Consider the following 13,518-nt stretch of genomic DNA (forward strand, 5'->3'; position numbering starts at 1 on the left):
TTTGTTCAGCTTGCAAAACAGTATTTTGTTTTCCTTTTATGTGTGTGTTTATATATGTACATATATATTTAAAATATACATATTTTTAAAAATTTTTAAAGCAGGCAAAATTAGCTCCAGAACACCATTTTTAAGCAAAAAAAAAAAAAAAAAAAAGAGAAACCCTTCATTTTCAAAGTGCTCAAATGGAATATTTCAATTTGACTGCTTTGGCTTTGTATTTTGTGTTGAAACACTTCAGATTAGATTTTGAGCCAGTAGGAGCCTTGTCTTCATACTGTTCTCCATAGTTAGGAGGACTAGTCTTTTTTTCTTATTCTTTTTAAAGAAAGAAAAGAAAACAAAGGAAGAGAGTTGATAATCTCATATAAAACCATGACATCAAGAGCTCAAAATTCACTACATGATTCACAATGAAAAGATTGACAACACAGAAATACAGATTTCTTTTGCATTTTCTCCTGATTTTCCACCATCCTTCCTTCTGATGCTTTGGTCAGAAGACTGGAGTTTCTCACCAAACGTGGGCCTGACATCCTATCTCTTATGACTACTTCTTCTGCCCTCCTTAGGGGGTGTATCTCTCTCTGTCCCACCAAGCTACAAAACGGTAGATGGATGCCACAGATCTGAGAAGCTGTTGAAGAAGCTACCAGGCTGGAGGGAGAAAAGATGAGAGGAAGTTTTCCTCTCTTCACCTGCCTTTGTTTCTGGCCAGGTAGATCCTATGAAACCATTAACCTTCCAAACAGCTGCCCCAATGGGAAAGGTGTCTCTGACTATGCATTGTAATCTTCAGGTGTGGATGTCTGTTGGAAAGTATCACACTGCTTATCATCTAGCAGAAAAATTCATGTGAGTATCCTCTAACTTGTTTTAGGCAGAAATGAGCTGGGTTAGTAAAACCAGTTTTAATTGATGTCCAGATCTATCTCTCCTGATTTTGTACCATGGAAGTGTGTGTATGAAAAGCTCTGCTGGTTGATCTGTGAGTGATGCAGCTGTCTCCAGAAAAGGATTTCTGACCATGACTTAAGAAATGGTGCATCAATGAAGCAGGACAGAGTTGCCTCACAGAAATTTTTGCCTGGTCATTTTTTCAGTTCTGAAACAAAATACTGTCAATGAGCAAGCTCACATCTTCAATCAGCCTCAAGGGTTCTTGTTTTTTCATATTTTTTATCTTTCTTGCAGTAAAAATGTAAGATAGAAGAATGATTTTTTTTCTCTGTCTTCTCTTTCTTCTAGAAATTTTATCTTTAGTTGTACCTGGAACTTCTACTTTGTCAACACTTCTGGCTAAGAGAAATCAAGCAAGGTGCACAAGCAAGAAAACACCATCTGTAATGATGACAAACTATAAACAGCATTCACAGGCCATTAAGTTTGTAATCTTTTTCTCTTCATCGTTATTCTCTTACCTCCATTAAATTCTTCCACAACCAAGTGAAGAAGCCAAAGGTGACAGCGGTAGAGTGATAGACAAGAATTTTTATTGTCCTGTCAATACAGATAAACCCAGAGCTGATAGAATGTCAGGTGAACTTCCCCAGTGATGACTAAAGTTCAGTAATTTCTGAAAAAGGGAGAAAATACAAATTATTTTTATGCCTGTTAAGCTTTTAAGAAGATTTATGTTACTGAAGTATCCTGACCCTATGGAAGATGTTTTGAGTGATATTTATTGTTCACAGGAAACTATTATCTGCACTTGATCAGTCTAGTTCAAATTGCAGATTTTCAAGGTTTGCAAGACAACCAGAGGCACCCCACAGCCACGATTCTCTTGAGGAACTGGAAAGGCCTAGAAGATGAGGGAATGAAAATTACTCAATGGACACAGCTAAGCAACTTGCAACTGATTTTGAATAGCTGCAAAGACCCTCTATTGGTCATGGAAAGGAAGGTTTGTATCTCCACCCAAGGAAAAGAAGAGAAAGGAACATGCTGAGAGCCAGATATAGAACAGATGCATGCCCGGGGGAACAACAAAGAGAGTAAGGTAAAACCCAAGTTTTTTAGTGTGGCCAAATCTAGGATGTTATAGTGCAACTGTCCCTGACTGTTGTTTGCCAATGGATGCCACCACTGGTAGTAGCATTACACTAGACATAGAACTCCAGTTTACCCCACTCTCAAATAAATGCTGGGAGTCCTATAGGACTCTGCAAAGGTTTGGCAACAATACTTGGTAACAATACTTAAGGCAGGTGGGATGGGACCCAAGAGGATGAAATTGTCTAAGAGTCCCCACTGGTTTGTTAAACTGATGCTGGAGATACAGGCATCTAATGAAAGGAGAACTGGACTGGTCTTTGGAGGAATCTGCATTTCGCTATAGGATGGTATCTAAGCTCATGCTGAACCTGGGAACCATTTGTCATTGGAACAGGTTACTGGGTTTATCTTGGGGAGAGATGGGATTTATTCCTGCCTTTAGCTGTAGACATATCTTCTTCTTGAGCTTTTTACCTCTCATAGATTCAAATATTTGAAGAAATGTTGGTTGCAAGAGACCGACCTCCCACTTGAAGCCAGGCTGTCATCATTACTAGATCAGGCTGGCCATAGCTTTGTCTTCCTGAGAGAGATTCTACAATCTAAAGAACCTGTCCTGGAGTGGCACTATCTTCCTGGGTGAGCTTTTCCTAATTTTCAGTCTGAACATTTTAAACATCAATTTTGTCTTCTCTTTGTTTTAGCACCTGCCACAACAAAGAAGTGTTTGGCTTCTTCATATTTATAACTCCCTCTCAAGTAGTTGTAGGCTGATATTTGATTGCTCCTTAGCCTCCTCTTCTCCAGGCTAAACAAGCCTGACTCTCAACTGCCTCCTTGTAGGTTGTGTGCTCACCACCTTGGTAGCCCTCCACTTGGTAACCTTCCCCAGTTTCTCCATGTCCCTCTTGACGTGGGGCCCACACCAGAAACAGTACTCCATGTTCAGCCTCCCCAGTGCTAAGAAGAAGGAGATTATAATTTCTTCTGATCTCCTGATGATGCTTTGCCAAAGACAGATGAATACGCAGTTTGCTTTATTTGCAAAGAGATACCTCAGTGCAATCCCCAGACCTTTTCCAGTCAGTTGTTTCTCAACCTTCGAGACTAGCGCTCCAGCCAACTTTCAAACTTCTGTAAATTGCTTTGACCTGCCCATGTTTCCTCAGTTTACCATGAGGCTGCTGGGGAGCCAGTGTTACAATTGTCAGCTATTTAGTAACAAAAGACAATCAGGTTGGTCAAACATTATTTGCTTTTGTTAAAGCCATTTTCAAATTTCCTGGTTACATTCTTGCCTTTCATGCGGTTGGAAATGTCCACAGCACACATTTCAGTTATTGATGGCAAAAACCTTCTGGGTATTATGGGGTTGCTTTAAAACAGTCAGGATGAAATGTGACAATTGCTGGGTCATCCCTGTGGTTATCATTCATATTGGTGGTGCTGAATGACTTGACTACGAGATACACCTCAGGCTTTCTCCTTCCGCCAATGTTTACTAGTTTAAAAGTTGTTATAATAAAGCTCATTCTAGCTCTGAGCTCCAGCTCAGTTTTTTCCTTAGCTGCAAGCTCAGAGCACTAGCTGAGTACATGCAGTCCTGATATAAGTGCAGTCCTTGCAATTCTACTTTACACTTGACTAAACTACGAAACCCAGCAGAATCTAAGACCAGCTTTTCAGGGCAGCTTTCCAGGTTTCTTAGGCTGCAAAAGCTGATCAAGAGAGAATGCCAGCTGGGAATTTCAAGCAAAAGATTTTCTCATCAACTGTCTTCTGTGGCCTGGGGTGTTTTTGACTCCTAAATCCCATGGCAATCCCTAGACAGGGGAGCAGCACTCAGGAGTGCAGGGTGGGAATGGCTTAATGTCTCCAGATCACAAGGGGAGAGGATCACTGGACCAGTGAAATGCAAGGCCAGCACAGAGGAGCAGACGTCACTACAGAAGAAATGGCATAGGTAGGATTAAATCCCAGGATCTATAGGCATAGTGGCAAAGAGGACTGGACTGAACATCGGTGTGGAGGTGGCAGTTGTGCAGCCACATGAGTATTGCTTTAGCATATGACCGTGAGTACAAGCTTATTCGGGGGGGGGTAACATGCTCCCTTCCTCCCATGGCAAATCCACCCTTGGTTTATCACTGAAATCGTTGTGCAAAGCTGGCGCAGGAAGTCTCAGCCTCTGGAAGAGCAGGAAGGAGGTCTGGACCCAAAGAGTAAAATGCAGAGTCTGTGCCATGGGTATGAGGTTTGCTGTCTGTGGTGGGATGGTGTGAAAACCCTTTGGATCCAGAAGTGGAAGTGAAACAGAGGAACCTACATGAGAGATTTTCCAGAGGAGAAAGATCCAGACAACTCCTATTGTTCCCAGAGAGCGCTGCTGGCTGATAAGCTTCACTAGATACTTCAGTAGAAACAGTGCTTTAAGGAAAACTGGCACCAGGTATGGGTGCTGAGTACCTTCCTGCACCTAGAGGCAATCACACTGATCGAATCTGCTCGCCACCCAGCTCTCCTTGCCAGACAAATTGCTATCTGAAATCTCCATTTGAGGATTTAGCAAAGCGAAATGGCTCCTTGAATTATAAAGTGGCAAAGTCTTGCACATTTTTGAGACTACTTTAAACCTCAGTCTTTGCAACAGGCTGCAGCAAGAGGGAGTAAAAGAACAAAAAGCCCTTGCTGTTAATATTTATGGCAACTAAAGCAAAATCGCATCACATTTGCAGATGAATGGGAGCCCCTGTTAAAAGCTGCAGCAGCTTAATTTTGGGATGGCACTGGTTTGGGGCTTGATTGTCTGGAATAACAAAGGAGAGCTTTCATGTTAATTAATTTAGAGGAATTATTAGTGTTAAAAATAAATAGTTCAATCACCTTTCCAAAAATAATCTGAGTGAGGGAAATGAAATTCAGTGGAAAGAAGATACAGATTTTATTTCAGTTCCAGATTTTTTTCAAATCATTTTTGTGTGCCAAATGCATTGCCCCTATGTGAGGTCCTAGGATTTACTTCTGATAATACCTATCTAACAATTATCTAAATATTGCTACAAAACAAGGCACATCATACGTAAATAATTTCCATTTGTTCAGTGAAATAAGAGGCACTTGGAAATAGTTGATGTATACAATTAGTCTCTATTTTATTTAAAGAATGAAGCATCCAGAACCTATTTAGAAAAAAAAGATCTCTTTGTGATACTTACAGTTGAGAGCCATCATTTTTTTTTTCCTAAGGGAAACTGCAACAAGCCCTGTTGTGTCCTGATTTGTAATTATTTTTTTTCAAACAGAGATTCCTTTTGGAGGAATTATGTGTAATGTCGAACTACAGTATTCATCACTCACCGTGGCTTGATAGGAATCAATGGAGCAGTGTTCTTCTTGGGCTCTCTTCATTACACAGTCTTTACAGAGAAAACCGATGATTTAAAATGAGTGTAGATTCACAAAATCCTGATTATACAAATATTTACTAGGGAAAGATTATACTGCTTAGCCTAAAAGACATTTGAGTGCAAGATAGACCAGGCTATGTTATGCCCCTGCCCTATATTGAAAACTCAGCTGGTTAAGCCCACCCAATTCTGTTTCTTTCTCTCCATCCTCTTTCATTTGTCTTTTTCCCTTTCTACTCCATCAAAGTGCAGGCAATGTTGGCATAGTCCCTGAGGTGCTTCCATCATGCAGGGTACATCGTCTAGCATGTTTCAGAAGACAGGAATCCTGTGGAGCCAGGAAGTATCTTGGGACCACATTTTCACAAGGAGTCTCTGATTACGAGTGTGAAACACTCCTGAGGAAAGGATTCCTGCAGATGGCAGATTATTGCAATCATTGTCATAAGGATTTATGTCCTCGACCAAGCCCATATTTCCACCTGTCTCTGAACCTGGCTAGTCCCAAGTGAAGATTTGTGTACTCATCCACATTTCATTCTGCTCCCGCTTCTCTTCTCAAGGCTATATACATCCTTAGGAAGATGCTTGCTCCACTGCAACAGCTACCCAGAACTGGTATCTACTTCCTTCACTAGATTCCTGCTTGTGCTTCCTGACCCCGAAAGTGAGAACCTCCTCAAACCCTCTCATGTCTGTGCAGATCTCTGCCTTTGTGGTAGCTCCTCCCCGGCGAAGAAGAACACCCCCCGCCATTGCTTTTCCTGCTAAAGGCAGAGGCTGAAGAGGCCAGCTGAGACCTGTGTTTTTCATTTGCTCTCATAGCATCATGTTTTATAGTGCCAACGATTGTCTCCTGTTCCACGGCTTCCAGGGCTCACTCCTCTCCCTCGAGGTACTATTGGCCGTGTGAAACAGAAGAGCAGTCTCCTGATCAGGTAGTGTAGCAACTCTGATGGAAAACACATTCTCTTCAGAGGTTGGAGCTGGACATGTGGTGTAGTCTGTGCTATTGAAATGTCAGATCAGGTGTAACCTCAGGTCAGGATATCCGCAAGTGCAGCCTTTCCTTTCTCGTGAGCACAGCCATGGAGTTCGGTCACTACACATCAGTGCTTCTTTTTGGCTGAGTATATGAATTCAGCCCCTCTCCAATGACAGCACAGGGGCTTACTGTAGCTCCCAACTCAGAAAGCTATCCCGTACATCAAAAGACAGGGGATTATTTTTTTGTGCCAAAGACTCTGGCTTCTTATCTCTCATGGCTCAATCATCACATCATCTGTGGCAGAAAGATGGCTGGCAACAAGATTAGATTATGGCAATTTAAAATGTCTCTCTCAGATCAGTGCAGACCATGAGTATTCAAAAGCACACATAATCAGATTGTAAAATTGACTACCACAGCATGCCTCAGACACCAAGAGTATAAATAAGGATTAGACAAATTTAGGGAAGACAGGTCCATCTGCAGCTATTAAACATAAGGGATCAGGTGCAGTTTCTGCCACTGGAATCTCCTAAACTGATGATTCCTGGAAATAGGGATCAGGGAAAGGCTCATACTGTACGTCTCTGTCTTATATCCACCTACAACAAGGGTTACGCTGGAAAAAGTGGCTGTGGTCTTCAGGTCAGATCAGGTATTTTCTCTCCATGACTGACTCTTGCGTGCATTTGCTGGAGAGCTCTGCAGGTGTAGTATACTCACAGTGTATAAGGTGTGCTCTACCAGGCACATCCATGTCACTCACTGGTCACTCATCACAATCCAGAGATAATCATCTGCCTAAATGAGACAGCTAGATTGTTTCTCTCATTAGCATTAGCCACTCATTGGCATGCAAATCTCTATTACAATCCCAGGAGAAATTTCCTCTGACCTCTTCTTAATTCCTTCTTCCAAGTTCTTTTTCTGTCTCGACCACTCTTCTCTTTGAATTTCATCCCTTTAGATTAAAGCCTCTTTAAGAGACTTGTCCTAGGAAGGTGTCACTCTTCAGTGCATCCTTTGGGATAGATCCATCTGGTCAATCTATTGTATAGAAGACAAAGGATCGGGTTGATAATAAGGTAGCTCCATCTCCAATCCTTGCTGCTTTGCTGATCACACTGTGACTCAGTTTCCCCAATTAATACAACAAGAGTAAAATTCACTGGCCTTTGTGAAGAGCTTTGGGCTTAGTAAAGGAAAGGAGTTGTTTAAGTGCAAAGTGTTAATTATTATTACCGACAGGCTGTAACTAATAGTAACCATTTAGCTGGAAGATATGGAAACAGGTATGCAGTTAATTGGTTTACAGTAGATTTAGCTGAGGTCTGGTTGTTACATTGCAGACAATCCATCATTGTTGTAAGCAGCATGAAGTTATGCCCAGCCTCAATTACTGCGAGTCTCCCTTCGCCTGTGGTCTTGTGCTAATATCCTAAGACGTGTCACCAATGAGCATTTGAGTGAAATCTCTAGAAGAATGTGGAACAAATCTGTAAATCTCTTTCTGAAATGCCCTGCCAAAAAATACAAAAAAGTCTTCCATGTTAGGAAGGAAATGTTAAAAATACTAATTAAAAAATAAACTCTCCTGGAAATCAAATGGGAATGAGTGAGAGCAGGCAGATGGGGATGGAATAAAATTCCAGTGGAAGAGCTTTTAATTCTCTCCAGTCTTAAAGTGTGTGGGCATTTGCAAGTGCCTGTTAAAGCTCGGGCCCCTGTCCTGCTGCGTGGGCAGTCACCAACAGTGCTGCCTGCAGTAAGGGACGAGCGGCTCCCATGGCCAGCAGACACCAACCTCTGCAGTCGGGGTTTGGTGAGCTCCTCTGGCCACCACTAGTGACTGCTCCCTGGGAAAAAGATCTAGTGAGAGAGGAGCACCGCTCCCGGGGGAGAAATTGCTGGTCCTGAAAATGTGAGAGCGAGCTAGAGCAGAAAGGGTTTTTTTTCTGCTGATAAACCAGTGGTGGGGAATCTCTCTCTCCCCCTCTCCTGCCACCAACTGCTGTCATTTCATTTCCAAAAGCTTGTCCCCGTCTCCATCAGCATTTATGTGAGCACATCTCTGCCATGCCTGAGTGATTTATCTAAACATCAGCAGCTACTGTAAATGATGGTACAGCAAAGCAAAGGTGGAGGAGGGAACGGAGTGGTAGAAATGCAACTTTCCCTCTGTGAAATCAAGCACAGGTGCCTATTCCCAGCAACTCCAGTGCGTCTACATCAGTCACAGGCGGAGGGAAAGAAAGGGACATTTCAGAGCCTGCTCAGACATTTAAGGCCACTTAATTAATCGAATTAAAATATTTCATCTGGAAAGACTATACACACATGTATGTATGCTTGTATGTATGTATTGCTCCTTCACTTTGCACGTTCGCTCCCAGCCCATGTCCGGTGGTTTCAGTATGTTGGGGAGCAGGTTTTAGGGGTTTGAGCTGATGGGAAGCGCAGGGGAGGAAGGGATCAGATGATCTGAGTTTAAAAGTTGGGGTAAGTCCTTCTTAGAGTGCGTGTGTGTGGTGGGTGGGTGTGTGTGTGTGACAGAGAGGGGGAGTGAGTAACCAATCACTCACGAAACACGCGGGGCGTCCTGGCGGGGCGGCTGCGGGAGGGGTGGGATGCAGAAGCGGCGAAGTGAGAGCGAGCAGAGAGAGAGCGAGCGGGAGAGGAGCGAGCTGTGACTTCCACAGAGGCAGCCGGGAGAAATCACCAGCCAGGATTTGCTCCTCTCTCTCTCCCTCTCTCTCTGATTTCAATTCAGCTCCTCCCCCGTGTGGTTGTGGCTTTGCCTTCCATCAAAAGCCTGATCAGCAACGCCAGTCTGTGGGGGGGGGGGGAGGGAATAAAAGAAAAAAGAGGGGAAAAAAAAGAGAAAAAAAAGGAAAAAGTGCAAAAGAAGGAAAAGAAAACAAGGGAAAAAAAAGAGAGGGGAAGAAAGCAATCTCCCCTACCCCCCGGCTGCATCTAATACAGCAGAGTCTGAAACTTTATGGAGTTCTCGCTGTGTTTACCCCGCGGCGGGTAAATCGGCAGCACCGTGCTCTCTCGCTCCTGCTCTCTCTTTCCTGCTCTTTCTCCCTCGCACTCATCAGCAGTCAGCAGCGATGGAAAAAGTTGCTGGCTGGTACCCAGCCTGGCACGTTGCTCTCCTGTACTGGACATGGCTTTTCCTCTTCACTTTTGGCTTTACCGGTGCAGAAATAACTTGCAGATCCTGCCATTCCCAGGTGAAGCCGCAGCAGCAACATCCGCAGCGGGGATTATTAATGCATTTGAGGACCGACAGAGGAGAAAAGGAGGAGAGGAGGTTCCCCGGGGAGAAGGGAGGTGAGAGAGGGCAAGGGGCCGGGATGGAGGCGGAGGATGCCGGGCTGCAAGCGACCCTCGCCCCTGCTCCCGCGGGGACGACATTCAGCGGCGGGGACACCCGGCGATTGACGAGGGAGCCCGAGAAAGCGGCCGGGGAGAGCCGGCCCCGAGCGGCGGCGGCGGCTCCTGCCGAGGACCAACCTCTCCGGGGCCAGGGCCCCCCCCGGCGGGCGGGCGGCCGGGCTCGGGCCGGCGGCGGCGGGGCCGCAGCCCGCGGGGCGCCGCGGGGCCGGGCGGCGCCGCGGGGCGGGAGCCGCGGGACGGCGGCGCCGCCCGCTTCGGGCTGGAGGAGCTGCGGCTGGGCAGCACCACCTTCGCCCTCGCCGGCGACTCGGCGCACAACCAAGCCATGGTGCACTGGTCGGGGCACAACAGCAGCGTGAGTACCGCCGCCGCGGGGTCCGGCGGGGTGCGGGCGGCGGGTTTGCTTTTGTCCTGGTTTTCCTTTTCTTTGTTTTTCCTTCTTTTTTTTTCTTTTTTTTGGGGGGGTGGGGTGGGGGACGCTGGGCTTTTCTTCTTCGAGGGGGGATTTCGCGCCTCCGGGCGCCGGGGATTGGCTTCGCTTAGCAGTGTGCAGTGGGGCAGAAGTGCTTCAAAAGGGCCATTCTTCTGGAGCAAAAAAACTTTCCGCCGCCCGCCCGCTGCGCACAGCCCCCTCCAATCCCCTTCCCCTTCACCCTGGAGGCAGAGAAGGATAAACCAGAGCACAGCCCCCTCCAGCCCCCTTCTCCCTCACCCTGGAGGCAGAGAGGGATAAACCACTGCCACAGCCCGCGGCGGGGAGGTGAAAGGTCTGTCTGAGGGGGCATCCGTCCTCGCACCCTGCTTTCCCCCCAGGGTAACCCTCGCTGCGAGCCTGGGAGGCTCAGCTGCAAGCAAGGCCTGGGAAAGCCCCTCTAGTGTTGCTCCTCCTGCTCCCAGCCCTGGGGGCCCACGTCAGTCCAAGGGCTCATCCCTAGGCCCTGCTAATGGGGAGATGCTGGAGGGTTTCAGGACTTCATCTCCGAGGTGCCTCTGTGCAGGGCATAAAGCTGCTTTTTGTCTCCTGTTAGCAAGGTGTTAAAAAGAGAAAGTTCTTGTCTCTTTCCCGTAACCTGGACCTTTCTCATGAATAGCAGCAGACCAGCTCCGACATGAGCCAAGCAGAACAAAACCAGCCAGAGAAGTAGGTGGCTGGTTTCCAGGCTGGAGCAATAGTCATGGCATCAAAGTTACCAAGATAACTTGAGCCCTGTATCCCTCCAGCCTCTGCTGCAGAGGTAACCTGTAGCCAGAGGGCTGAGGCCTGGGGAAGGCAGAGTGAGTTGCCTGGCATGCTTGCTGCCTGCCGTTAACTCTGCTTGCGGACTAGCAGAAGTGGGGGGATCTGTCTGTCTGAATGCTCCAACTTCTGTCACTTTGCCTCGTAGAGACAGCAAGCAGAATGCTAATAAGAGACGAAGGGGTGCTGGCACTACGTGGTCACTGCCCATACAACTTCCCAGGAGAAAGGGGGACTCGGGCTCTACTCCTCTAAGGTGTCTGCAGCTGTAATGCCAGAAGGTTTCTGGCTGCTTGGCAGAAATCCTTGGTCTCCCTTTCAGCTTTTAGTACTAGGAACCTGGTAACATTTTGAAATAATGGTCTAATCATTATGAATTCCTTTTGGTACAGATTGTTATGAGGTATATCACAGCCACCTGATTTAGAATTACAGCGGATGTCATAAGCACCTCACTGTGGGGTTCAGCCCTAGTTAATTGGGTCATGGTTTTATGGTCTCATCAGGAGCTTTTTAATCAATTAATTGACAGAGGAATACTTGTCATCTCCATTTTCAAGGACTTTCCCCTTTCTTCACAACTCAGCTAGCCTGTCTCTTACATAGTTGTGTGAACAGAAGCTGCCTTGTAGGAACTCAGGTCTGCTCATACAAATTGAATTGAGGCTGACACTGGTTTGAAGTGACCCATTTGCCAAGAAAAAGCTGCTGATATAAAAAGTCATCCAGCAGGCATCAGTTTTCCTGGTCTATCACTGCAATTATGTTTCATTTGTACATTTATCAAGACACATATATTGTTATTATATATGTGTTTTATTACACATGTACTTAGGTATACATATACATGTATATATGTTTCTGTCCACCGTGGTAGTATGGACTATTAATGCCCAGGACTGATTTACTTTCTGAGTGTCTTGGTGTACAAATGTTTTCAGGGAGCTGTGAGGAAATGTTTTGCTACTGTCCTTCCCAAAGAGCTGCGGGTTGCATTGCGTATGGGGAGATTATGCTCCCACCTTGCTGCTGGGGGCTCTGGCAGTGCTGTGCTATCTTGTGCTGTGATTGCACCCCGCTCACAACACTAAATGAAGCTAGGCCCCAGCAGGACTTGGATGCACAACAGGCTTGCCCAGGCTCAGCTGAAGCAATGGTGTGTGTTCAGTAGGAAGCCCAAAGTGGCACCGACCCAATGTCTCTGCGTGGAGGTTTTGGGCACTCATCTGTGAAGGAGCTGGGATTGGGAGGGGGTTGGGGTGAAATGCTTCCTTTAGGGTACAATGTATGTAGTTCTACCTGCATGGAGGTCACAGAGGATCCTATGGTGCTGCTTGTGAGGGATGCTGTGTAACCCCGGCGCCCTGGCTGCACTCCAGCAGCGGTAGCTGCCGGCTTCCTGCCTGCGTTTCCCTGCCGTGGCAGGGGGATGCAACACACCTCTTCACATTTTCATTCTTACGTGCTCTGTAAGTGCTGCTGTCAAACAGCTTTTCCCTTTCACCCAGGCACAGGGGCACTATGAAGTTGATGATAGCTTGCAGTATCTGTGCGAGTACAGGAAAAATCGAAAACAAAGCTCAAAATATTTGAGATCCCTTTAGATGGAAAAGCTGGAAAATTAAAGCACTGTCACCACCAACTACCTGACTCTGCCAGCCTCAGTGTGGTTCACTGTATCCTTATTTTGGCAGTGATTTGGATATAATTGCAATGCTTCTGATGGTGGAGAAGGGACCCCTGAAAGGACTCCTGATTTCTGTAAGGGATTGTGCTTGAAGTTTGCAGCTTCTTTCAGGCTTGGCTGTGATTTCATGATGAGTGTGTGCACTGTCTAACTGATGGCATTCTACTCTGAGAATGAACTTGCTGTATGCTCGGCCACAGGTACAATAAGAATAATAAATAATAGTCCAAGTCATCCAGGTATAATTCCACCAACGTAAATTGTCTTACATCAGGGATTATGTTGGCCCATGAGTGACTTCAGGTACTCCCTGGACAGCTTACCCTCCAGCACAATATCCATATCCAGACATTTGGAGTGTGCCCAGCTCACATCTGTAGGGACACACTTCGCATGTGCACTAATTCCTCCTGTCTATCCTTGGCTTTTTCACCAGTGGAGTCAGCAGGAGCTCCCCAGAGGAGAGCATAGGTGTAGGGAGCCTGGATTGTCAGATGACTGATGAGGATGAAATTGGGAGTGTATCCAGTGTTGTATTAAAATACAGATGGGCTTCAGGCTTTCTCTGACTCCAGTGGAGGTGAGTGAGGCCACAGAAGGCTGTCTGGCATCTCCATGATCCTGAGCTCTTTCAGTCTGCGAAACAGAGAAGAGCGGCTGCAGCTAAATTGGGTGCTGGAAATGGTCTTTGGCTTGTACTAAGTCCCAGACTGTCTGGGAGTGATCCAGGAAGGTGTTAACTGGCCCATGCCAGCACCCTGCTTGGAACCATTTTGACAATGTAATAAGAGTATAGAAT

General features: G+C 46.1%; 1 protein-coding gene across 1 annotated transcript in view; it reads left to right on the plus strand.

Annotated features, from left to right (window-relative positions):
• Window positions 1-9,506: 9,506 nt before the first annotated feature.
• The window catches only part of SORCS1 (sortilin related VPS10 domain containing receptor 1), a 312,358-nt gene continuing 308,346 nt past the window's right edge, over window positions 9,507-13,518 (plus strand). Inside the window, 2 exon segments of the mRNA XM_050898837.1 lie at window positions 9,507-9,926; window positions 9,929-10,150. Coding sequence (XP_050754794.1) covers window positions 9,507-9,926; window positions 9,929-10,150 — 642 coding nt within the window.

The sequence above is a fragment of the Gymnogyps californianus genome, chromosome 6 (genome assembly GCF_018139145.2).
Source record: "Gymnogyps californianus isolate 813 chromosome 6, ASM1813914v2, whole genome shotgun sequence".
NCBI classification, from domain to species: Eukaryota; Metazoa; Chordata; class Aves; order Accipitriformes; family Cathartidae; genus Gymnogyps; species Gymnogyps californianus.